Source organism: Diadema antillarum, unplaced genomic scaffold, assembly GCF_040938485.1.
Source record: "Diadema antillarum isolate AM-2024a unplaced genomic scaffold, OU_Dant_1.0 seq00000322_RagTag, whole genome shotgun sequence".
Classification (NCBI taxonomy): Eukaryota; Metazoa; Echinodermata; class Echinoidea; order Diadematoida; family Diadematidae; genus Diadema; species Diadema antillarum.
The window spans coordinates 826,887-854,179 of record NW_027271341.1 but is presented as its reverse complement, the minus strand read 5'-3'; the positions used below and the strand labels follow the sequence as shown (position 1 = coordinate 854,179).

The window sequence follows — 27,293 nt, the reverse complement described above, 5'->3', positions numbered from 1 at the left end:
TAATACCTTTGCTTCACTTGTCACACGCAATGATATGGATTGCAGTTGTGCATGCAGTTTTACTTCTGCCACCTCTCGTTTTTCTCTCCCCTTTTCCCTCACTTTGGTTTTGTTATACTGCAGATGGGAATGATTACACTAACATAACCCAACTTGAAGTAGGAATGAGAACTGAATAAATTAACTCTAGGCCAGGTGAATATAGCGTCTCACTCATCTCTTTGAAATTTCAAGTTGTCATTGTTTGACCAACGGAGTTGAAGACAGGCTTTATGTTGCTATAGAGGTATCTCGCGCCACATGAATGGAATGCATACGCTGTTTAGTATTAGTAATGAATTTTTTCATGTCCATCCCTGCCAATAAAAGTGAAGTGTGTTTGACGGGGTTCTGTGTCATTCTGCCTATGAGAAAGGAAAGTTTTATTTTCGCCATGGTTGTTTCTCTATGCGTGGCCGTGGGTGATGGGTGTTGTTGGCATCTGGGCAGTAAAGAACCGAGTATCATGCTATAATACCCCCCCCCCCTTAGGTTCTAAGCGTTCAATACGGTGATATATCTCTCTTCTTTATCATGTCAATCACTGCTGATGGAATTACAGAGTTATGTTATGACACGTTTCACTCAAAGCTTAAAAAACAAAGTTTATGCAAGATACAAGCAATGGTGCATGAGTCCTATAGGCCATTGATTTTAGATGAGAAATTATGATATGCCTATAGTAGGGGTGTCATTGATTAGGAATTATTAATGACACGATTAAGCACTCCTTCCACTTCTAACTCTCCCCTTTGAATGTGTGTCGATCACGTGAGATCGTCATAAATTATCATTCACGTATAAGCTTTCGTTCAAAGTGTACTCTTAGTTGGAGGAGACCTATAGTTACATGGTTAAAGGCGATGTCTCTTTCGCTGGAGCCGTACGTTTGGCCCGTTTTTCTTTTGCCCTTTTCTCTTTAATTGAGGTATCACTTTCGTCCAGGATAAATCACATTCTCATGTAAACAGACTCACTTGCTCTGTATCCCTTGTTTTGTATCGGAGGCTACATTGGTTTTACTGCTGATAAATCTCACAGGCTTGTATATAGCTGTAAGAGCTCTCTAACTGATCATTATGATAGCAAAATTAGAGGGAGTCATATTGGTTATGTAAATAATGGTCAAAGGTCATGTTTTAAAAGGCCACTGTTAAAGCCAGGATGGTTATAAACACTTAATTGTCATGTTTTATTTGTACGTGCCGAGGATCCCTTGGACCCCGTTTACAGTGTGAGGCTCGGCCGCGCCGAGCCCACCATCATTTCGGTGTAAACGCGCAAAAGGCCAAATGCGGGGCCAAATTTGGCCTCGCATTAGGCCACGCTCTGGAGGTGGTCTCGGCCGCGGCCGAGCCGCGGTCGCGCCCGGCCTTTTTCTCAGTGTAAACGCAAACTGGGCTAAATGCGCGGCCAATTCTAGTCTGGCTTCCAAACCCTCGCCTGTACTATTTCGCTATTCAGGATATTAACCACTGCAACGTCGAAAACTAGTATAGTTGAAGGTGGTTTTGTCCTGCAAAGGATTTTCTCCTTCGGCAAAAGCCTTTGCCCGAACGGCGACTTCGTCGCCACGGAATTCAGTTGGCAAAGGATCTGAAAACCAGACAATACCAAATTGCGTTTGTTTACAAGTAGAGCGCCACTACGACAAAATAATGAAAGGTTTGAATCAAAAGCGCGGTCGAGTCCGGCAGTGTAAACGGACTAAATTGCGGGGCTCGGCCTCGCAATTGAGGTTGGCCGCGGCCGCGGCTCCGCCCAGCCCCGCACCGTTAACGGGGTCTAAGTTTATGCACTGTACGTACTCAAAAAGTCCGTAAATCAACTTAGTCGCACACGCACAGAATTTCCACCTAGTTTGTGTGACAGAAAAACAAATGTGATCTGAATAATGTAGGCCCAAAAAAGTTCAACTAAGTATCTCATTATAACTTCCAGGTGCTATATTGCATTCTTTTCTTTGTCGATCACGGATAACCGATATCTGATGACCCCAAGCGTATCACCTAACTCGTCTTTAAAGTGACGAGTTTCATGTCTCGTTAAATATTTTATTCTTCTTAAAACACCAGTTGCTTTAGATATTGCTGTTGTAATATTCTGAACATGAGTATTCCAAGTTAGATTGCTATCTAGGGTTACTCCTAGGAACTTGGTTGAATGTTTCTCAGCAATGTTTATATCATCAATAAAAATACTTTGAGGAAGGGTGGGTTGGGATTGCAACGTATGAAAGTGTATAAAACATGTCTTATCAATATTCAATGAAAGCTTATTACTTCTAAACCACTTCGAGATGTTGCTTAATTCCGTATTTAATGTGTCAACCAGTGTTACAATGTCCTTGTGGGAATAAAAAACATTGGTGTCGTCTGCAAATAAGATGAAATTTAAACGAGGAGAGGAGTTGATAATATCATTGATATAAATCAAAAAGAGTAGGGGCCCAAGGATAGATCCCTGAGGGACACCGCATGACACGTTTGAATATGTTGAGTGAGTGAATTTAAATACAACATATTGTTTTCGATGACTTAGAAAACTTCTGAACCACGACAGAGTAATCCCTCTCACACCATAGTTATATAATTTTTCAAGTAAAATATCATGATCAATAGTGTCAAATGCTTTACTAAGGTCCATAAAAACTCCAATTATGTGCTCCTTTTTAGAAAGCGCATCAATAATATTATCAACAGATTTAATTATAGCATAATCAGTAGAAAATCCTTTCCGAAAACCAAACTGATTCGCATTTAATATTTCATTTTCAATCATGAACGAGTGGAGACGCTTGTAAACTACTTTTTCTAAAATTTTCGATATTGCAGGTAACAATGAAATGGGTCTATAATTTTTCACCATTAAGGGATCTTCTCTTTTATGAATGGGGATAACTTTGGCCGTTTTGAAGGAGTCTGGATAATTTCCGTTGAGTAGGGATAGATTGAATATATGGGTGAGAGGGGCTGCTGGGGGTAAATTATTTTTTTCAACAAATTCACACTTAAATTATCAGACCCACAGGATTTACTACATTTCAAAAATCGAACAGTATCAATAATTTCCGATTCATTAATTGGAGTAAAAAACAAAGAATTTTGATTACTTTCAAATAAATAATCTTTATAATTCTTTGTATCATTTGCAGGAATAGATGCTGCTAAAGAAGGACCAACATTAACAAAAAAATTGTTAAAAATATTTGCAATTTGGTCAGGATTGGTAATAACATTATCGTTATGAGTAATGCTGTCAGGACATTCCGTAGGTTTCTTTTTGAGTATTTCATTAACAGTCCGCCAAAGAGCACTTTTATCATCCTTATTAGATTCGAGTTTATTTGAAATATATGATTTACGTGAGACTCGAATCAAGGTAGTTAATTTATTTCTATATGTTTTATACCTTTTCACATTTTCAGGAGTAGGTTTTCTCAAAGATATTTTATAAAGACGGTTTCGAGTGAGAATGGAACGTATAAGGCCTTGAGTAATCCAGGGTTGCCGAGCTTTTTTCCATCCTTTTCTTTTGGGAGTTAAAGGAATGTGCTTATCACAATAATCTAATAATTTTTGTAAGAAAATTTCATAAGAAGAATTAACATCTTGGAGTTCAAAGACGTCATTCCATTGTTCTTCAAATAAATCTTGATTCAATGAATCAATATTATGTGGCGTTACATTTCTATGCATTTTCAAATATTGTTTGGGTTGGTGACGTATTGGGGTTGTTACAGATTTATCATTTATCATAAAAATTGGTAGGTGATCGGATATATCTGAGTAAATAATGCCATTCGTACAGGTTTCCGTTATTACGTTAGACATTATGTTATCTATTAATGTTTTGCTATGTGTGGTGTTATTTATTCTGGTAGGTTTATTGATGTGGGGATGCATTGAATTGGAAAATAATATGTCGTGGAAATGTGTAGGTTCCAATAAATCTATATTGTAATCTCCCATCAAGAAAATGGATTTTCTCTCTCCAAAGATTTCATTAACACAATGGTCGAAGTTATCAAAACAAGAGACCCGCGGGTCTAGCGCTCACCTGAGTATCGCAAGTTCACCTTTCACGCAGTCACTAATCTTAATTATTTACAGCTCTACCAAAATTTGACCAGGCATTCTCAAGTAGAAGATGAAAATGTACAATAAGGGCCCAATTTTTTTAAGATTCCTTAATTTGGGGGGATTGGGGCCCCCGGGGCCCTCTGGGTGGGGCATGGTGCCCATTTTGATAAATTGAGATCCTGACCCCCTAGGGATGCTACCTGCCAAGTTTGACAAAATTCCATCATGAGGTTTTCAGGAGGAAGATGAAAATGTACAATTCAGGCCCCCATTTGGACCCTTCCAACCACCCCCCCCCCCTACCCAAGAGGGGCACCCCTGGATCTCCTATGAACAAACTTGAAACTACAGTCATTAATGCACTCACTCATAGTATTATCTCAGCTCTATAACTTCTGATTCTAGAGAAGATTTATAAAGATTCCTTCATTTGGGGGGTTTGGGACCCCTGGGGGCCCCCTGGGGGCCCCCTGGGTGGGGCATGGTGCCCATTTTAACAAATTGAGATCCTAACCCCCTAGGGATGCTACCTGCCAAGTTTGGTGAAAATGGGTCATGAGGTTAGAACTCAAGAAGAAGATAAAAATGTACAATTTAGGCCCAATAAGGACCCCTCCTCACCCCCTCCCCTGGGTCCCAAGGGGGGCACCCCTGATTCTGCCATGAACAAACTTGAAACTACAGTCATCAATGTACTAACTCATAGTATCAACTTAGCTCTATCACTTCTGGTTCTAGAGAAGAAGATTTTTGCGGATTCCTTAATTTTTTTTTGGGGGGGGGGTTTGGGCCCCCTGGGGGCCCCCTGGGTGGGGCATGGTGCCCATTTTAACAAATTGAGTTCCTAACCCCCTAGGGATGCTACCTGCCAAGTTTGGTGAAAATGGGTCATGGGGTTCTCAAGAAGAAGATGAAAATGTACAATTTAGGCCCTATTAGAACCCTTCCCCACCCCCCTCCCCTGGGTCCCAAGGGGGGCACCCCTGATTCTGCCATGAACAAACTTGAAACTATAGTCATCAATGTACTAACTCATAGTATTAACTTAGCTCTATCACTTCTGGTTCTAGAGAAGAAGATTTTTACAGATTCCTTAATTTTGGGGGGTTTGGGCCCCCCTGGGGGCCCCCTGGGTGGGGCATGGTGCCCATTTTAACAAATTGAGTTCCTAACCCCCTAGGGATGCTACCTGCCAAGTTTGATGAAAATCGGTCTTGGGGTTTTCAAGAAGAAGATGAAAATGTAAAAAGTTTACGCACGACGGACGACGCACGACGGACGACGGACGACGGACGACGCACGACGCACGACGCACGACGGACGCCGGACGAAGGGCGATCGCAATAGCTCACTTGAGCCTTTGGCTCAGGTGAGCTAAAAAGATTGAATGTCATTTTGTGGAGGACGGTAAATAGTACCAACTATAATATTTTTTTCATTTTCATTTAGGATTTCAATAAATAAACTTTCTGCTTCCTGAATACACAAATCAGTTCGAATTTTAAATTCAATTTGATTATTGACGTACATGGCAACCCCACCTCCTTTGCCATACTTTCTATCATTACGAATAAAATTGTAATTTTCAATGCCAAATAGGTCCGGGGAATTGGTGTGCAACCATGTCTCGGTAACTCCTATGACGGAAAATGGGAAATCATTGAGGGAATAATTCAAATATTCAAATATTTCAAAATTTTTATTTAAACTTCTTATATTAAAATGAATTAAACTGAAATTAGCACAAATCTGATTTGCGGTATTGAAAGGAAATTGACTGTTAAATTCGTTGATAGTGAAGTATTGGCTTGTGTGGTTCACTAGCTGTTGGTCATCTATTCCAAAATCAAAATCCATTTACAATGAGTGACATTATGTGATAACTGCATATCGTGGTGCAACGTGGAGTGCAGTGCATATCGTATGAACGGGGTGTATACGATGAGGTGCATCGGTGCGTGGTGTGCTGTAACAAACTATAAAGGAGTAATTGAAACGAAATACTTAGAGCCAGAGTCAACATGATTACGTTACTACTAGTAGTCATAAAAAACAACAACAAACAAACAGGGGAACTTAGCTATAAATCTGCGTATAAATGCACATTTAACTATTATTCACCTCATTGAGTCCTCAATGCAAACTCTACCAAAACTCCTGCACTGGAGTTACTATCATAAGAATAGAACATAAAATCTGGTTCACCTGTAACACACAAATGGAGCTCTTTGATAAGGGGTGTGAAACGTTGAAATGCGGTTATTTCAGATCATCCTGTATAATAATTGCTTTCGCAATTACACCGCATGCATACCAACCATTGACATTTTCTAAAGTTTCCGCTTTCGATGTAGTGCAGGTGTCTAGTCCAACATACAAAGCGTCACTTGTAGTAGTTTGTAAAATGAATCACCGGTTGTCTGTTGACCTGTGAAGAGGCCTACACTTAACATATTAAGGGTTAGTGACACTCCGGAGCACACCGCAGGGCCAACACGGTCAACCATCGGACCCCCCCCCCCCCCCCCCCTCCACATGGTTTTATACCATATGAAAGGAGTGGAAGGGGGCCCGGCAGCCAACCACACCGACCCCACAATGCACCCCAATGTGCACCATACCTTGACAATATATTACATCAGTAGAGGAAAAAGAAAAAAAAAATAAATATGTGGTTGCAATGTTTGAATATGTACATGTATATGCATGTAAATATTTGATGTCTTTTCATTTTTGAAGCACCATGAGCATTGAAAAGTGGACCTGTGCACTATACAAGTAGACACTATTATTATTATTATTATTATTAAAAGACCTTTGCTATATGTTCATCTCGTTTATGTATTTACTTTGCTATTTCGTTCTTCCCTTGCCTTTGGATCCAAAATGGGAAAATTCTGATCAGGATGATTGGCGAGAAACTTTGAACATGTTAAAACTTTCTTGCCCATCTGAAGCAAAAAACAAATCCCCGCTTTTGCTTCATCATCAGAACAATGATGCTTCCATTTAAACCGATCCCTGTATGCCTCTGCCACTCTTCCCCCATCTGGTGGATCAGGATAGATAGGGTTTCAGATCGTAATAGTGGAACAGGGCTGAAGTCAATATTTGATCTGTCACTGAAAAACGAGATGTTTCTTTTTCTTTTTTCTATTCTAGAAGCAACCAATCCCGGTCTTTTATTCATTGAATAACAATGTAAAATGAAGTGTTTCTCCTCTAAAACTGTCATCAAAAGAAGACTTTGGAACATGATTTTTTTTAAAAGTCCTCACAGTTGGGAAGGGGGGATCTACCTCCCCCCCCCCCCCCCCCCCCCCCCCCCCCCCCCCCCGCTTGGTAGCTTCACTCCTTCACCCCTTGATCATGATCATAGCATCAGGGCTTTAGTGCATTATTTTTAATTAATATTTCTATTATCACTCAAAAACAAAGAGGTGTTTCATTTTCCTTTTTCCCTTTTACAAGCAACCAATTCTGGTATTTTATTCATGGAATAACAAAGTTTCAGTTAGTGTTTTTCCTCTTAAAGTGCTCTCAAAATGCGACTTTTGAATGTGTTTTTTTTTCTCCAAAAAATGTCTTATCATAGGAGGGAGGTATCCCTAGTACAGTGTTTGCCAAGAAATGTACCCAGTTACTATTGTACAAAGTCAGTATGCCTTGCACTTGAATGGCGCGGTATGTACACTATACACAGTGTCTGTGCATAGAATGAAAGATACACATCATGTGGTCAACTCTCAAGCCTTTGCTGAATCTAGGATGATTGAATGTGTTGAGGATGATGAAGAACTTTGTTCTTATGATTTAATACAGCACTGTTTACTTCAGTACCGATAGACAAAGCACTCGATGTTATCCTGTCTCGACTTGATAAGGACACAACGTTGAAAGATAGAACCTGTCTTTCAGCATCACAAGTAAGCAAGCATCTTGAAGTCTGTTTGAGGTACACATACTTTGTTTACAATGGAACCTACCACCAGCAAATCCATGGAGTGGCAATGGGATCACGAGTCTCTCCTATTATGTGCAATCTCTACACGGAACAGTTGGAACAACTAGCTATCCAATGTGCATAACACCCCTCGTAATGGTGGTATCTATACGTCGATGATGCATACCAAACTCAAGAAGGAATACACAAAAGAGTTTACAGATCATCTGAACTCGTCAGACCCAGACATCAAGTTCACAACAGAGGGAGAACTGACCATTCTTTGGCTTTTCTCGACACATTGACAGTGATCCAGCGAGATGGATCTTCAAACATCAGGATCTACCGCAAACCAACCCACACAGATCAATATCTCAACTTCAAGTCTAATCATCCCCTGGAACACAAATTGGGAGTAATCCATACACTGTTTCACAGGGCTGAAACAGTCATTTGTGACCCTCAAGTAATAGAGGAAGAAAAACTTCACATCAAAAAAGATCTCTCAAACTGCGGCTATTCTCAATGGACCTTCGATAAGATCAGCCAGCCCAAGAAGAAAGAGTCCAGTACCATAACAAACTCTACTACTCCATCAAGAAGACAGATCGTAGCCCCTTACGTTACAGCAGTTTCTGATGCATTACGTAGGAACTTCAACAAGTTTGGCATAAGGTTGAACTTCACGCCCACTAGGACATTGCGCCAGTGCTTAGTAGCGCCGTAGGAAAACTGAGGAGAAGGACATCACTGGTCCCATGTATAGGATTTCTTACCAAGGGAAGACCTTCCACGGTACATCTGTCAGGAGTCATACATTGGCAAAACAGAATGATCACTTACAACCAAATTACTTGAACACAGACCCCCCCCCCCCCCCCCAGCTCCACCTCCTCTGAAGTATCACAACACATCCACATCGAACCGCCAGGCCATCACGTGGACCTGGAGAAGGTGAAGGTTCTAGACCAGGAACGTTGATACTTTGAAAGGGGAGTTACGGAAGCAATCTACATCAGGACCTACCAAACTTCTCTCAACAAAGACGAGGGGCGCTACAAACTTCTGAAAGTCTATGACCTGCTTATTGACCGTCACGCGATCAAGGCAAAGACGGATCATCTGCCGATGAAGGCTGTAGCATTAACAGCAGAAAATTCTGGAGGTAAATACCTTGTATTGAGATAAAAAGTTTAATACCAATTTCAGAAGACTCTGAGACTACAATGAGAGCAGCAGAAATCAGGACTGAGTTAACATCTATTTTGCCCAGATCATAGAAACTCTGATTTTTCATTATTCAATTAGGGCGGACGTCCACTAGGGCGCAGACAAGCTTGGAAGGGTTGCGGAAGCAAACTCTGTCATTTCGGCATCCTGTCCGTGTTGGATATGGAAAAAGTGTGAGAATCGGCTTGTCTTGAGACATTCCTAGGAGTGTATTAGGAATCACTCCGGAAGAGCGTGAAATACCCCAAAATATGCTAATCATAGCCGGGCAGCGCAGAAACATTTAGGATTACACCAAGAATGATTAAATAATGAACGAGGACAATCAGGATGACTTGCGGACAACAAGAGTTAGATATGCGGACAGTATGAGGAGATAGGAAAAGGTTGTAAATTGGGAGTCGACTTTCGATTTTTCTCATTTGACTGCTAGCTGTCATGGAGGTCACACCAGACAAAATTCGCTGTGCCCTATTGCTTCAAATACCAGCTGTGAGACATGCTGAGATAGCACTTATAGCTCACAGGTCAGTGAGGCATCACGGACCTGATACATGGAATGCCTTACCTGACTCCCTAAAAACACAAACATCTCTGTTTTCTTTCAAAGCTAGTTTAAAGAAACATTCAACTCACCTATTGCACTCGCACAGCACTCACTCACATCTTCTTTGCCCTCTAAAGCATGCTATTGTAATGTAGAAAAAAATGCAAAATATCTAGTACCTTCTGCTTTGCTTCCTTCATTTGGGACTGGAAAATGCTGATATTTACTTTTTTCCCAATCAGTGGAAGAGAGGTTTGGCTGTCATGGCTGTGGGGCTTTCATGGGGACCTCACCTCCCTTATTGGTCTTTTTGCATTTCATTATCATGATTCTGCATTGATCTATTTTTTTTCTCAACTTTCAAAATCTTTTTGCTCATGGAACGTGTTGACTCTTTCATGTCTTGATCACAAAATGTCCGTATCGGCTCCAGACACTTGCATATAAAGAGCCGCGTCTGCTCCACGCTGTCCTAAAACATTCCTGGTGTCTTCCGCTTTCATTTGCGAAGTCTCCCCACATCGCAAGATTCTTTCAGGAGCATTCGCAGAAGGAGCGGAAGGGTTACGGACAGGCGGGATGTCCTGAGGATGTCCTCAGGACAAGTTGCCGAAGGTGTCAGGAAGTTCATATCCGCGTTCAAATTTTGGTCTTGATCAAAATTTGGATGCGAAAATTTTTCTCTCTCTCGAAGATGCAGAAACGCCAGGACATGTTTAGGACAGTGAACGAACACTTTCAGGAATGTGCGGAGAGGTTGTCGAACGAGTGCGGAATACCAAATTTGCTTTCTGGGTCTTATCCACGTCTTGTCCGCACCCTAGTGGACGCCTCGTCTTTCTAAAGGGAATGCGAACACAACCAACCAGCAGTGTCATGTACCCTTGAGTGGAACTGCCAAGTTTGAAGGCATTAACTGCATTGTTTTTGTTTGGTATAAAGGACACATATATTGGAGTGTCATCTGCATACACATGATAATAGACAGAATGAAGCTACATAATCCTCTTTACCAATGTTGAAAGGACAAACTTAGAATGAGGTGGGCCTATGCACAGGGCCTTGAGGAACACTGCAGGAAAAAGGGATCGGATTTGACATACAACCATGAATAAATGCATACAATCTGAGAATAGCAAGACAAATACAAATGAAACCATTCAAGTGCATGGTCCTCAACACCACAAGATGCAAGCATGTCTATGCTGCAATACAGTGTACAAACGGTATGTAAATAAACAACCAAACCTACTAACAGTGACATTTATTTCAAGTAATAACATTTTGCAATTCTTGAAAAGATTTGTTTGAGGATATAAAACAAATTTAACATGCACTATTTCAAGCGTCTCGTGACATTATGGATTCTTCAGTGACAAGACTCTTTTCCTTGGGACTGTGCCCCTCAGAAAATAGTGTTATTTCTGTCACCTCGGAATAAATAATTTTACTTGGAGGCTCTCTGTGCGTGGTATATTTGTTTATCAACCAATACCTGCAGGCATACAAATCACTATGGACATACAATGCATTCACCTGAATACCATATGATGTGAATCAATCTCCTCGCCTTTGCGAGATCCATTAAGCATACCACCATTTCCAACCACAGCGCATTTGACACAGGAAGGCCTGCCCATCTCTCCAAAGTCAAATATGGACTGTTCTTCAGACAGCAGCTGTAAAGTCTTCAAAAGCTCTGTAGGAACATAGAAAGAAAAGAACTTCAAATTACCCATACGAAGATGAACACTGTCATTTTGAGAATTACTCCAACAAACACAATATCGATGCATTGTCATGCATGTATTTCAGTTGTGCACATTCTTAATCTACTCATAAACGTAAATGGAACAAATAGTGCATATTTCAAGTTATGCTACACCATGTTCACAATGGCCAGGGCAGCCCGTTTGTCCAAAATGCTGTGAGCAGATGGAATATTTTCCTGTTTTTTCCCCCTCCCGTATTCTAGTCTTGTTCATTCGTTTCAGTCCTCACTCCGGAGAATATGTTGCTATCAGACGCCATTCTCATGGCATTTTGTCAGGCTAGACTGCAATCTTGTACATTTTCTGTTGGCTCCCACTACAGACTGCCTCAAAGTTTTGTTACAGCATGTTACATGCTTTCACACTTTGCTGCGTTCACCCCATTTTATTATGGCCCACAAGGCTTCTCATTAGCAGCGGGACTGCCGTGGCATATTTTTTGACAGTTTAAAATCTGACACAGCATCCAAGGCAATCACAGCCTGTCACATTTGCCCATCCCATCCCACCTCATTGTCTCAAGTCCATCCCACTTCGTCTGTGGTAGCCTGAAATGTGACTGTCGCCGCTGGGAACATTCATCTATTCATTCATTCATTCATTCATTCATTCATTCATTCATTCATTCATTCATTCATTCATTTATGAATGAATGAATGGTGTAAATGCAGCAGTACATGAAAATTGTCTCAGTGGATGATTTATTCATTTACACAAATTGCCTTTTAGTTCTGATGACCTCCCTAAATTTCCAAGATTAACACTGCATAATAGTTCTGACTATCCCTTTTATGCTTCTCTGTAATACTGCTTAGCAACTGCAGGTCTAAGATACAGTTCTATAGTTCATCTCAGTCCAATCCCTGAATTATGGTATTTTCTTTGAATGATGCATTACTTTTGATTTCATATGTTTCTTGTTCACAAGTTAACATGTCATATATTCCATATATGCAGGGCATTTAGGCCGCGTTCATGCGAATTTCGTAGCCAGAATCACAAACATGAATCATGATTAAAAAGGGCGTTTCAAATCACGGTCTCGGCGGAAGAGCGTTCATGCGGGCTTTCGCAACGCTGATTCTGGCTCTGCTCATCCTTTGCCATTGCGCAGCGCACTGCGCAGTTTGACCTTGTCTCTGCAACTCGAGCCAGACCTCCTTATGCCAACTGATCAGTCAGTTTATTATAGGCCTTTTCGTTTTTCGGTGAATACTTTCCAGTAAGGTGTGGCATTCAGGCTCTACCCACAGATCGAGGAATATTCCTAATTCTTTGTCTCTCCAATTGTTTCCCTTGGTAGACACAGCGCTGCAGCCATTATTTTTATCAACTCAATCGGAGAGTAATTACATGTATTATTATATTAAACAGCTAACGTTAGATACTAGCATAGAATCGGTGTATGGCGTTGATGTAAACAAACAAGTGCAAGTATGGTACCGAAACACACGACTCATAAGCGTGCGAACAGAGCAAGAAGCTGTGGGATACCCTACGAGACACGCATGTGCCCAGCACACAATGACGTCATAGAATCATGATTGAAATCACGGTTGCGTTCATGCGGTTTCTGCGATCGTGATTCTGGCAGAATCATGATTCAAAACGCCCTTTTTTCCGCGTTTCAGATCGGCGTTTTGAAACGCGTTTAAGTGGAAAAATCGCATGAACACAACGCAACTAAACACGTTTAGCGACTAAACGCGTTTAGAAACGCAATTCTAGTTTCGCATGAATGCAGCCATAGAGTACTCTGGGGCCCTGTTTCACAAAGGCGGAGCATCAGTCTCAAGTCCCCTATTCAGCATCCAACTTCCACCCTGCAGCATCAAATTGTAAACTTGACGCTGCAGGGTGTTCCATATAAAGTTGATGTTGCATGATTGATGTCAAAATGTCACTGGAGCAATAAAAATTTTGACACTGGTCAGTATTAGGGTCAAAATTTGTCACAGGACAAGCTACAGTGACAACTTGTCATTTGACGATGGTCTCCTGTGATATGACAACACAACCATGATGGCCTACCTTATGCTTCTGATACAATGTAGGGGCTTCAGGAAGAGAATTTTTAGGGATGGATTAAATCCCCTAGACAATAGACCCCACACCTATTGACATAAATTACGATGATAAGTGGGTCTACACACATTTGAAGATATTGTTTTAGTCCTGCAAGAGTGGTGCACTTCATATATTGACTGGGATGCCAGCTTGACTAAAATGGCATAAAGTGAAATTCTGTTCATCCCTGTCCGCCAGTATAGCACATGTATGTCGGCCTAGAACTACAGTGACAACAGTGCAGCTCTACATAGCATAAGAGCCTTTCTAAAGCAAGTCTGAGAAATGAGGCAAGTTTTGCTTACCCTACACCACATACATAAACATAAATTTATTCACTTTTTAGTACCGGTATAGCCTATTCAGTAATTCTAGTTTGAGTGAGAGTGCCACTGTTCCACGCTGTTTGCTGCTAATTAAGCCTCTCTTACATCCCGTCGTGCGTGTTTAGAGATCATGCGGACTCGGAGTTCCTGTCAGGCATGGAGTTGTCGCAGGGTGAAAATTAAATCGGAGGGGAAGTATGTAGCAAGTACTTAATGAGTGGGTGTGTTTTGCTCTAAAAGTGAGGCCCGCAAGTGGTCTGTACGCCTTTTTGGAAGTAGGAAGAAGTAAGGAGCACGTAAGATCTCTACTTCTGTCGCACACAATGAGTGGGATAATTGTACATGAATTGCAAGTGAAGCGTACATTTTCAGAAATCGTACAAAGTAAGAGAAACATAAGAGAAACGTAAGGAGCACGAAAGTGTTAAGTAAGACAATCGTGGGTCAAATTGGAAGAACGCACGGATAATCACAATAATATAAAAGGGTGCACTGAGTCTCTTCATCATTCATGTGGACTCACTGCAGAAAATGTCGATGCGGAACTGAAAGCACGCTGTCCGTATCAGCTTTTATATAGGAGCACGATGCACCTGAGCATGTCTCAACATAGTACTTCTGACGCACTTTTTATCGTGGTGATCTCGTTCGTTGTCTGAGTGTGACGTACTTCACAAGTATGGTAGTAGTACTCACCACGCATGTTGGAAGTAGGTAATACGCACGAAGGAAGTGCGCTCACTCCCCTTTTGTTAACACGTATATTGAAAGCAAGTGGAAAGTAAGAGCGTCTTGCGTGGTAAGTACGCCTTCGTGGGAAAATACCCCCCGAAATTGTTGCATGTTTTGCCTGTGTTACACGCACACCTATCGAACTTACTAAGTACTTTTGTCTTGCGTACTCCGAGCGTGCCCCACGCATGCTAATTGTCGCAGCCAGGTCGTAGTGAAAAACTGGCAGGCCAGTTTTCAGGCTGCGTGCTATGCGTAGTGTTTGTGACCACCAAAAAAAGTACTTTCCACTTGCGTGCATCTCCCTACTTGGCCCATATTTGGCACGCAAACCACTCATAGGAGCACGTACGACCGGATGTAAAAGAGCCTTTACATGTAGATTCTAACTGCAGTTGCCTTGTCAATGTGCCACTGACAATGTATTCTCAGGAAATCGAATGCAACTCAGCAACTCTGTTTGACATGTTTTAAAAGTTAATCTCAATCACATAATACATGGGACACCGCTGTATTAACTGTTGATGTGCTGACATTTTTAAAAGTCTAGATTGTTTGAGATATGCCGATATACTTGCCTTGCACCAACAAAACCCCTGTTAAATCATTATTGAGATTATCCCATTAACACGTCGATTGATCAGTCCCATAAATTGATGCTCACGTTGGTACACAACCCGTTCGATTGAAATGTTGTTAGCTCTTGTATCTATAGTATTAGGCACAATCAGTTCTCCACCTAGGTTTAGTCAATAAGTAACACATAATGTACGAGACAAACCTGTCAATATATGAGGTGTGTCAGAAAAGTTCCAGGACTGTTATCATAAAATATTTAATTCAGACCCAAACTTCAAACTAAGAGGATTCACCTTCAAAGTAATCTATGTAACTGTGATCTTAGCTCTCTGCAGCCATCAGTTTTTTTTTTTCCTACATAATTTTACATACACATCATCTGTTTCAGGTCGTTCAACAATGAGCACAGAGCAACGAACAAACTTGAAGTTTCTGGTGCGGTTGGGGAAAACTCCGTCAGAAGCGCTGACATTGCTGCAAGTGTACAGAGATGAGATGATGTCATGCACACATGTTTTTGAGTGGTGCAAGAGGTTTAAGTAAGGACTAGAGGATGTGGAACATGACCCCAGGTTATATTACTTTGAAAGTAAAACCTCTTAATTTGAAGTTTGGGTATGAAATAAATCTTATAAGATACCAGTCCTGGAACTTTTCAGACACACATCGTATATTGCTTGCTTGCCCAAGGCCCACTATTGCATTTATCTGTGCTGGGAAAATGTTGAATGTGTGAGGTCGCGGCATACTACATGCCATGTGCATGCAATTAGAGGTGCACTGTATTTGGTCAATCCTGGCGAGATCAAACATAGTACAGTGCGTGGAAACCACTGGTCAACAACAACCAAAAACAAGAACAAAGCAAACGGCCACTGCAATGTTATGTTACACATTCTTGTGCTACGAGTAACATGCACAGTGAAAGCAGACAACACACAAAAACAGACACACTATCCCTGCATTAAGTGCACACATGCCATGTGCCACTGATCTCTATAGGAATCAACAGAGGTCAGTGGTGCAAACGGGATTTCACAGAGAATCAGGCTCGTCCATAATTGTTCAAGCTGACATCATACCGGTATTACTATTCCTACGATATCAAGTTGACATCCTAGTTTCAGAGTTTTATGAAATACAGTTTTGCTATGATAGCAAGTAGACATCCTAGCATATATACTTGCTATATATAGACTTGCCATGATAGCAACTTTGGTATGCTTATGAAATGGGGTATATGAACAAACAATCCGGCCCTGGAGAACTCTAAGTTATGTCCTCTTGAGGCTAGGCCCAGGAGCACTCCTGAGGCATTCTCAATTGTGTTTAAATGGTCATCAATGTTTAGAGTGCACAGGAAGTGGAAACGGTATGAACTGTGCACACATTACGTGTGTCTTCATCAGACTGAGTTTTCAAAATAGCGCCCTATTTTGCGGTTGGGAAAATTTCCTGAAGTCAAATTAGCCCGCTATTTGTGCAGTGAAGACGCAAATAGCAGTGCTACTGTAAAGGTGGTAATTTTCACGGTGTTGAAATTTTTGCGCATTACGCTCAACCACAAATTTGCGCAAAAATAAAAGCACACAAAAATTTTTGCTAGCCATATGTTCCAGTAGTTGATGTCTTGATTCCGCCAACGAAAAACATGCAAAACTCTTCTAACCCTGCCAAGCACAAAAAATTAGTTGCACGAAAATATCCACGTTAACAGTATTTGGTGGGGAAAATTTCCCCAAGAAATCTTGGTCTGGATCGTGAAATAGTGCCACGAATTAGTGGGCCATTATGGTAGCATCCATATCAGCTCAGTTTTTTTCTCGATCCCACAATACAGCGTGCACTTCCAGTAAGCCGATCAGCTGAGCATGGGCCTGGGATTTCCTAGTGCACCAGTAAATAAACGTTGATAGGTGGTACACAGCAAACATTGCATGCATTTATGGGCGTATTAGTAGATGTGTGGTGTTGTTGATGTCCATACCATCCATTGTTTCTTGAAGCTTAGCGTTCGCTTCTTGCAAATTCTATGATCTCTGGCTGTACATAGGTCACACACTAATACTATTTTTTGTTAATCATCAGCCGACTGGTCTTTTCTGACTTTTTGTTACTTTGTGACAACTGCAATGTCTCACTGGACCGAGGAGCAAGCGTCTTTGTAAATTTCACTTTGGAGGGAAGACTCAAGTATGAAATGAATATATAGGCATTATAAAAGAAATAACTTTGCGTTACCGGAAATTTGCTAAGTACTGGTGATCATCCCATGTTGCCAGTACAACGGTTTCCCACCAGTCGAGTGATTTTGGCACAGTCGCAGCGGACAGGTGCAATTAACTCACTGTTTTCATTTTGACGTGACCTCGCTTTCCTCTTGAATGAACACGTTTTCGCACGAAAACTGCAAGGAAAGTGTCGCAGCAAAACTGCTGTAACTCTACTATAAATTCATATTTCTTGATAATCAAAACGGTTATGAAGAGTAAAAACCTCATTTTAACCTGCCATTATGTCACTTTGTTTAAATAACAACGATAAAATATTCCAAAATGGAGCAGAACTTCACTCTCAAAATGGAAAATTATTGTCAGAAATCGTTCCTAAAATTTCACATTTTGACTTCATGAACAATAAAAAACTTTCAAGTATGTTACTAAGTATGTAATTCTTTACGGAACTCTGAAATATCACATTCGAGAAGACATGCATCCAGATATGTCTGGAAATAATCGAAAGAGGTGCACTTTCTGACCTTCGTTCCGAGCACAAAATTTCATACTCATTCCCACATGGGAAGACAGGGTACCGTCCCACGTACCCACATCTTTGTGGCGCTCAAATCACCTGTACTCTGATCATAACTCGTACCGGGAATTCGTAGTTGTATTGTTACTTACTAGTGCAGTAAAATCTGCGTAAAGTCCGAATGATCCAATGTCATGAATTTACAAGCGGTATCATAGCTGGTAGATATTCACATTTTTGCTTCTTTCTTTTTAATAGGCCAGTTGTGATACAGTAAGTGCTTGCTTATGAGGTGGCGAAGTCCCCTGCAGTACACTGCTACTTATCGACACCCCGCAGCCCACTCTCACGCATGTACAGCGTGCTAGGCATCCGCAGCAGCCACCTCACATCGCACAGTAAACAGTACGCATCGACCAGGGGCAGTCAGCTTACTGGATCGAAGCAGCATGGGAAAGTCCATTCATTGCGCAAGCGCAAATCAGTTTTTCTTGGAATATGACGTCATTATTCTCCTTTGCTGCTCCCGCACAATTTGAGATTTCTGACAAGACACCTCATTTATTTTCACTTGCAACTTCAAAAATAGGTCTTCGGCAAAGCAAACAGCACTCTGCTAACGTCCGCACATGTCTCATGAATATGTATGTTGAGTTTTGATGAATATCAAGTGGTGCGACCAGATGTGTCTGGACATAATCGGAGGGTAGTTTTCCGAGACAGGGAAACATGAAATGTTGAATAACTTAAAAAACACTTCATCGTTTCTCGTGATTTTTCGTATGTGGATAGAAATCATCACTTTGCATTGATACTGAAAGTTTGAGCGATTTTGGTCAATGTATAGTGGAGATATGAGAAGGTGAAATTTTGGTGAAAATGAGAACGCCAGATTCGCACTGCCATGATGACGGTTGAAAATTCAAAACGTTTCGTGGGTTTCGGGGGAGTTAATTATAGTTGTCCGCTGCGACTGGGCAGTGACCAAACAGTCTGCGGAAGCACTGTCTGGTGCAGGATAGTAGCCGATATTGTGAATAGCAGGAGCATGACTTGTCTTTTCCTCCTCATTAGGTACGTAAAAAACTGTTGCCGATGTAAAGTTTCGTGCGAAGCCTCTGTCTCTTTATTATTCAAAGATGTACCCCAAGCTGCCCATGTTTCATGCAATTTGCATAAAGATATGAATGTTAGAATATCGAGATAACCCAGCCACGAGCACTGTATGGTGAGATGTCAGGGCAAAGGGTGGGTGGAGTGCCCAGCCCAGTGAGCGCACAAGCTAGGTACAAAAAACACAAACTGGTAGTGGTAGCAGTGCAGCTGCCGGTGAACATAGTCATTACGGAACTGTAGCTAGCTGTGATGGGAATTTTGCGCAGGTAAACTACTTTTAAACCAAGCGCTGAGCCGAGAAAAAATGCACAGCATGCATGCGTCAACATTGGGCTGGTGAACACACACATTCGTGATTTTGGGCTATATTCGCAAGCCGCAAAATAGTGTGCTAACCCGAACTTCGGTCTGACGAAGACAGACCTATTTTGTATGTAAGAAGTTTACTTGTACTTGAAAACCACAAAAGATATGCTTATCTCAGCCAGGGGGGTGTTACAGAGATGGAGTGGCAACTCTTCGTAATTGATGCAAACACATGTTTGGGTTCAAGGCGTTACAATTGGATGTCTAGCATTCCACTACGCTTTGAAGTCATGCTCGCCACCGCTCTAGTTGCAAGATGAAGTTCGGAAACGAAGAAAGCATTTCACCTTTCGTGGAATTACAAGCTTTAGTTCACCATAAAATTTTTAATGAAATACTCAAATTGATTTAGAATAGTTTACGAAAGAATTCAATATTATAAACACGTGTTTCTAGTTTCTTCGTAATGCACAAATCGAAATGAAATGAAACTTAGGCCCTCTTAAAAACGTAATATTTTTCTATAATGCGCACATTTCCACATGTTAGTTTTTCTATCTTTTAATCTAGGATATTTTGATCTTCCAACTGAAGTACTCCGCTGAAGCGTGTTCCAGCGTGCTTTTGAACTATCTGCTGTTAAAATTGTCAGTTTTACACTGCATTTTGATTCGCTGCTCCAATTCAAGGTACACAAATCCATTGTTGCCATCACATTAAAAGAGAGAGCGAATTGCATGCAGTAGGGGCAAGTATTTCTAGATGTTAGAGCACTAGTCCTGATTATTGATGCTCTCTTTTGTCAAAGCACCTGGTTTCCACCTGTAGTTAAGTGCATAACTTCTCGGCGGTGCCGCGCATGACTTCAAAGGAGAGCAGGAGTTGCATCTCCTTCTCTAGCACCTCCCTGTCTCAGCCACTTCTTGTGTGGTCTCAGCTAGCAGTTATTCTCTGTATGAACAGACTCGGAGGAGTACCGTATCAGTCGAAGGGCACCAAGAGCACTCCTCAGCCCAAATTTGTGTAAATGGGGTAAGTGTCATCACGAGAATAAACCAGCAGCAATAACTAGCAGTGTAGAACAGTCCAATGTGGATGGATCGTGCCATGAACTCAAAATGACAGTCCTTTTTTTTTTTCTGAACTACATCCTAACCAATCTAACCTAATGATTTTTTTTGTTAATGAACATCAAATTCATAATCGAGTTAATCACTTACATAAACTTGTTAGTTGGTGCTGGAAAAAACAAATCCTGATTTAACAATGATGAAAGCTATAAAGGGGAATATCACTGCTTTGAATGATTTTCCATTGCATATCATTTTGTAATGTACAGAGACAGCAGGTATATCATGCTTTCATTTACATTTGCCTAAGATGTAAGTTTCCCTGTCAAACATCATGCAAAACAGCCTGCTGAAAACGATGCTTTTCAAGGCCTACAGGGTCGAGGCACATAAATTACCTTCATATGAAACCTCATCACGATACTTGAACCCAAACGGCATAAAGTATGGTGACATACGATGGTAGTCCTCTTCTGTGATGACACTGCTTGTCATGACCATTTGCACGGCTGGATGGTAGCGGCCTGCAGACAATGCATGACTCTGCAGCTTTTTTTGCAATGATGATGGACATGCCTACAAGATAGAAACATGTATGATACTTCAATGATTAGCCATGAATATGGATCTTACAACTGACTCAATATGTTACACTTAGTGCCTGATACATTACATTTTATTGAAGTGGATTGACAGTGTTACATACAAATGGATCACTTATCTTCATTTTTTTCTTCAATTTCAATTAATTTTCATATTTTTCAAGAAAACATTACACATGAACATACATACACACACACACACACACACACACACAAAAATGAAAAAAATACAAATTAGATGAAACCTTTACCTAAATATACATGCATAACTGTCTAATGACCACTTAGTCTAACTGCCACTTGGCCTCATTACCAGTTCGTCAATTTTATGTCTTATTTGTTGGGTACCACATTTAGATCACTGTAACTACAGATTGCAGGTACAATTGTATTAATCAGACACATGATCATGACTTGCTTGGGCGAGATCTGATCAATTGGCAAGTGTTTTACTCAAGACACACAGGCTGGTCATTATATAACAGGCTTGACCACTCAGTATTTACAGCTGTCGGATGAAGAGGTTGGGTGGTAGAGGAAGTGATGGTTCTGGGGGCAGATGTAGATGATGTAGGTGTAATGAAACATGATTGCAGCTGGAGATAGGCATGTCGAAAGACCATTGGAACGATAGGACAGAGTGGCCAGAAAGTGACAAATTGGAATGGGAATGTGAGATGGTACAAGATTACGTAACAAAGTCTTTTGCAATCCAAGTATAGTAGAGTGCAGTGTATGTGCATATATGTGACCCGCTACAACAAAAAGGTCCTAAAGTCGCGCACGGTCGAAGCCGTGAAAATCGAGTTTGAAGTCAGAGCATTAAAATCGGCCAAAACTTACGATTTTCTGATGTTGATATATTATTGGAGTCTAACATGTCCTCTATCATCTGTCGAAATTTTGAAGCAAAATGGTGAAAGGAAAGACCAAAACATAGCGTTTTTCTGAGTCATGTTTTTTGGCGTTTCAACGAAGCAGAAACTAGTTCGAAAATTTGGATTGAGCGCCACAGATAGGTTCCGCCCCTAACAACAACCAGAGTGATCTCATTGGTCAGTTTGCTGCTTGCTGCTAACCGAAGCGTGAAGCTTGCACACTGCCCAGTCAACTAGTGCGTGCAGGCGGGGTGCGCTATGCTCAGCCGCTTCTCACATCCTGGTCACTGATTGGTTGGTGAGGAGACCGCCGACGCTGATGTGCTTGAATGAACTCTTCGGGGGTTGCTAGGGCTTACCTTCTATTGTCCAGAGGTGAAAACTGTCTTGCGTGTCCCTTGATCGCGATTGCGTCGAAAGGAAGACTTTTAAGGCGCTTTTCTCGAAACAGTGATTTTCCAGACATCTCGACATGCTCTCTTTTAAACATCGATATCTCCGCAGCCGATTATTTTTATAGAATGTGTTATAAATCAATTTAAAGCAGAAAGATTAGGGAATCACATCATGCAATTTTCAAATAATCGACCTAGCCCGACTTTAGGATCATTTTGTTGTAGCGGGTCACATATATATACAGTGCATATCCCTCCCCTCGATAGAATAGAAGTCACAAGAATGCTTGAAGGAAGTGGACAGTTTACACAATAGGCCTGCAGATGAAAACAAATCGGGAGGTGTACTTTCAAGTCAATGAGCATGTTCTACTGGGGACACCTCACATCACTATGAATTTTTCCCTTGCATCACCTCATATTTTACGACCACCCAAACTGTTTCTACTGAGCGATAAGTGTCCAGTGATCTGCGGTGATGCGGGGAAATGCTAAGAACTTGCTGTGAACAGGAAATCGCATATTTTACAGATAATGTGTTTGCAGGTCGCGCTGTATGGGAAGGTAAACATCGATCAAGATGGCACAAACTAGACCGGGACATGAAATGTGTATGAGAATTTTTGCTTTTGTACTGCTCTCACTGCCAGTCAGTGAGTCAGGGGTCAAGTTTAATCTGTTGCTTTGACAAGAAGAAAGTAGCCGTATGTTTCGGGAGATGCAACGTCTCAAATTAGAAGAAGCATGTAGGCTACATAGCGGCATTCCACTTTGTTTTCCCATCCAAAAATGAAATGCCCTTCACTACTTCTGTCATCTGCCGTCACTTGAAAATAAAAAATCCCTGCAGATCCAATGTCCAGTCGATATTCTCCGACACTAACTTATTCAAAGAACAAGAAACACAATAGTGTATCTGTTCAGAAATGTTACACCCTGACAGCATGCAAGCCGTGAGACGAGAAGTAACAGTAAGCAGTATAAGCAAGGTAGACTGTACAGTGCATGTATCCTATAGGATACCACAACCTGCAAGATACTTCGGCACTGTGAACCAAAGCAGGTGTGTGACTATTTGAATAATGCAGGCGAAATCTCCCAATAATTCGAGACTTCTGGTACACCACGAATGTCATTACCCAATGAGTTTCTACTTAAAATTCATCCCTTGCATCACCGCGCATTGACTACCTCAAAAGGTGGACGACCGAGCACCTTGCATCACCGCGCATTGGCCACTATCCGATGTGTTTCTACTGTGGAAATATTCGAGGTGTTACCGTGCATTGCAACGCATCACCGCGTTATCACCTCGCATCGCCTCGCATCGCATCGCCTCGCATCGTCTCAAATTTTTGTCACTCAGTAGAAACATGCTCATGGTACTTGTCTAAACAATATATGATAAAAGAATGAGCTACAAAATTCACACATCACTCTGTGCCTGTACATATCGTTTGGGTGCTATCAATCCAAGAATGTGGAAATATTACAAGAGACCCGCGGGTCTAGCGCTCACCTGAGTATCGCAAGTTCATCTTTCACGCAGTCATTAATCTAAAGTAGAGAAGCACTCTGAGAGCGCAGACCTCCGCCAAGCATACAGCTCATTTCCTTCACTGATCTTGTTCTTCCATATATATATATATATATATCAGTGATTTCCACCCATACGTACTATGGCATGCTGAAAGTGTTTATAATACTAGTAGTGTGCTGAAAGTCTCCCGATTTCCCAATATAGAAGCCTTTGTTATGTCATGAACCCTCAGCTGCACAGCGCGCCTCACCCCAGCAGAAACTAGAGCACGCACTTTAGTGCGCGCATGCAAACCTCAAATACGCGCAGGCTGAACTTGGGGGCCCCCTGGGGCCCTCTGGGTGGGGCATGATAAATTGAGATCCTGACCCCCTAGGGATGCCACTTGCCAAGTTTGACGAAAATCCATCATGAGGTTTTCAGGAAGAAGATGAAAATGTACAATTTAGGCCCCCATTTGGACCTTCCCAACCCCCCCCCCCCCCCACCCCTGCCCTCAAGAGGGGCACCCCTGGATCTCCTATGAACAAACTTGAAACTACAGTCATTAATGTACTCACCCACAGTATTATCTTAGCTCTATAACTTCTGATTCTAGAGAAGATTTTTACAGATTCCTTCATTTTGGGGGAGTGGGCCCCCCTGGGGACCCCCTGGGTGGGGCATGGTGCCCATTTTAACAAATTGAGTTCCTAACCCCCTAGGGATGCTACCTGCCAAGTTTGGTGAAAATAGGTCATGGGGTTCTTAAGAAGAAGATGAAAATGTACAATTTAGGCCCCATTAGAACCCCTCCCCACCCCCCTCCCCCGGGTCCCAAGGGGGGCACCCCTGATTCTGCCATGAACAAACTTGAAACTACAGTCATCAATGTACTAACACATAGTATTAACTTAGCTCTATCACTTCTGGTTCTAGAGAAGAAGATTTTTACAGATTCCTTAATTTTGGGGGATTTGGGCCCCCTGGGGGCCCCTGGGTGGGACATGGTGCCCATTTTAACAAATTGAGTTCCTAACCCCCTAGGGATGCTACCTGCCAAGTTTGGTGAAAATGGGTCATGGGGTTCTTAAGAAGAAGATGAAAATGTACAATTTAGGCCCCATTAGAACCCCTCCCCACCCCCCTCCCCCGGGTCCCAAGGGGGGCACCCCTGATTCTGCCATGAACAAACTTGAAACTACAGTCATCAATGTACTAACACATAGTATTAACTTAGCTCTATCACTTCTGGTTCTAGAGAAGAAGATTTTTACAGATTCCTTAATTTTGGGGGGTTTGGGCCCCCCTGGCCCCCCCCCCCCCCTGGGGCCCTCTGGGTGGGGCATGGTACTCATTTTGATAAATTGAGATCCTGACCCCCTAGGGATGCCACTTGCCAAGTTTGACGAAAATCCATCATGAGGTTTTCAGGAAGAAGATGAAAATGTGTGGCGCTCCGACAAAATGAGTCATAAGTCGCACGGGGAGTTTTCCCGTAATGAGCCGAAAATGAAGGGGAAGCACTGCTCGGGTCGAAATTTTTTTACGACGGATTTTGAGTCCTTGAGGTTTTATCTGTTTGTACAGAAAATTTCAGCTTGTAAAAATGAGTACAAGTGTCCCAAATCACAGTTTTTCTGAGACAAATTTTTTCGGTTACATTTTTTTCGAACGCTCGCCTTTGCGTTGCGTTTCGCACCTATTGTTCTTGCCCGATCGAGACTCCGCCTCCGTTGCCAGGGTGTATGCTAATGAGGCATTGCTCTTGACCCCATTAAAGACAAAACAAAGCATGGTGCGCGCGGCGGCATCGGCGGCCAAGCGGCGAGGGCTTTAGAATTACACAATAATAGTGAGCTGATCAAGGCTATCGATTGCATGACCAGCGAGTTTCGTTTGATACATGCACTCCATTTCATGAAGTGGTGATTTATGTGACGCACAAATCGCGCTGAAAACTTAATTTCAACGAACGATCATGCAAAATTTATGATACTTTATCTATGAGCTAATACAATTATCACATATCGAACTTGAAACCTCTTTATGCGTGTGTGTACTCTTTCAACGGTTATTAATTGGCCTCATTAATGAATTCATTCAAATAATCATAACTTTCGTTCCCTGGTATGTGACTTGCTGTTTTAAGTTCATCTCTGGAGATATAGAGTTGTCAATTATTCTCGTTTTTATAAAGTCGACAATGCGTGTGATAATTCGCCAAATGTATGTAATGTGTACTATTATTTCCCTGGTTAATAAAACTTATTGCCCTATTTCTTATAATGGTTTGGGCCGTGACGGCATGGAGAGAAATCGGAAGACAAACATTATTAATGCCCAAATAGCTCGTGTTCCCTTTGGAGGATATTCTCACCCTTGTCATCTGTGTATTTATTAGAAGTAGGACCTGTTTGAGAAAGGGACAGAAAGCTGTGTCGCTACTCAAAAGTGTGCTTCTTCATTTTGTTTTGTTTTTTAATCAGAATGTTTGTAATGATAGCTGTTTGTCGTGTATTGCGTGTAGCTGACATGTGAGAGGTCAAGTCTGCAAAGTATTTGGCTAACAGCTTTGCGAAGTAGCAGCGCTAATTGCCCATTGAATTTCGTATTCTGCAGAATTTCGAATGAAAGAACTCGGACGACACGATGATACACGGTATTTTGTTTGTTGATTTTCGTCTCATCGCTCAAAAGAATTTTGACTACGATTACAGAGGTATCATCTACAAGACATAACTGATGGTTTACAGAAGAGATCATCAATTCAGTAAAAATTAGTCAAGTCATGAATTTACTTTACCCATCATGTCTAATCGACCTACGACATTATTTGGGTAACCGCGCCATTTTATTCTCATAGTTCAAACTAATTCTTGACATAATCAAAACAAATAATTCTTTATAAAATTTCTCAAAATACTCAAAAGATGGCCTAAGTCAAAACTTTCTACAAAGATTTCATACGGCAATCTTTACTAGCCTAAACAAGTTTTCTAGAGCTATCAGTTCCCCCTATGACGATGACTTCGAGTGCATTTTGAACTTGTATCGAACTACTTTCAAAACAGCTGTTACCTGTATAGTTCGATTAATAAACCAGTCTTTTGAATTCATAACCAACATTCGTAATCGTAACCATACAGTATTAACTGCATGTCAATAAAAGTTGAAAATGTAAATGCTATAATAGTAGCGCAAAATAAATGAGTAACGATTATCTTCATACATTCTAATTCCTAAGTGATGTTGCTACGAAAATGACACATGGTTTGACGACTGCTTCAAGCAAATAAAAAAAAAAGGAATGGGATATACTTCTAATGATAGTTCCAC

At 41.4% G+C, this 27,293-nt stretch overlaps 1 protein-coding gene across 1 annotated transcript in view; it reads right to left on the bottom strand.

The window, feature by feature from the left end:
* Positions 1–27,293, bottom strand: part of LOC139730614 (alpha-N-acetylgalactosaminide alpha-2,6-sialyltransferase 2-like) — a 166,521-nt gene that overhangs the window by 31,084 nt on the left and 108,144 nt on the right. Inside the window, exons 4-5 of the mRNA XM_071641471.1 lie at positions 20,959–21,136; positions 11,378–11,540 (exon numbers count right to left, since the gene is read on the bottom strand). Of these exons, the coding sequence (XP_071497572.1) occupies positions 11,378–11,540; positions 20,959–21,136 (341 nt within the window). The remainder of the gene's footprint in view (positions 1–11,377; positions 11,541–20,958; positions 21,137–27,293) is intronic.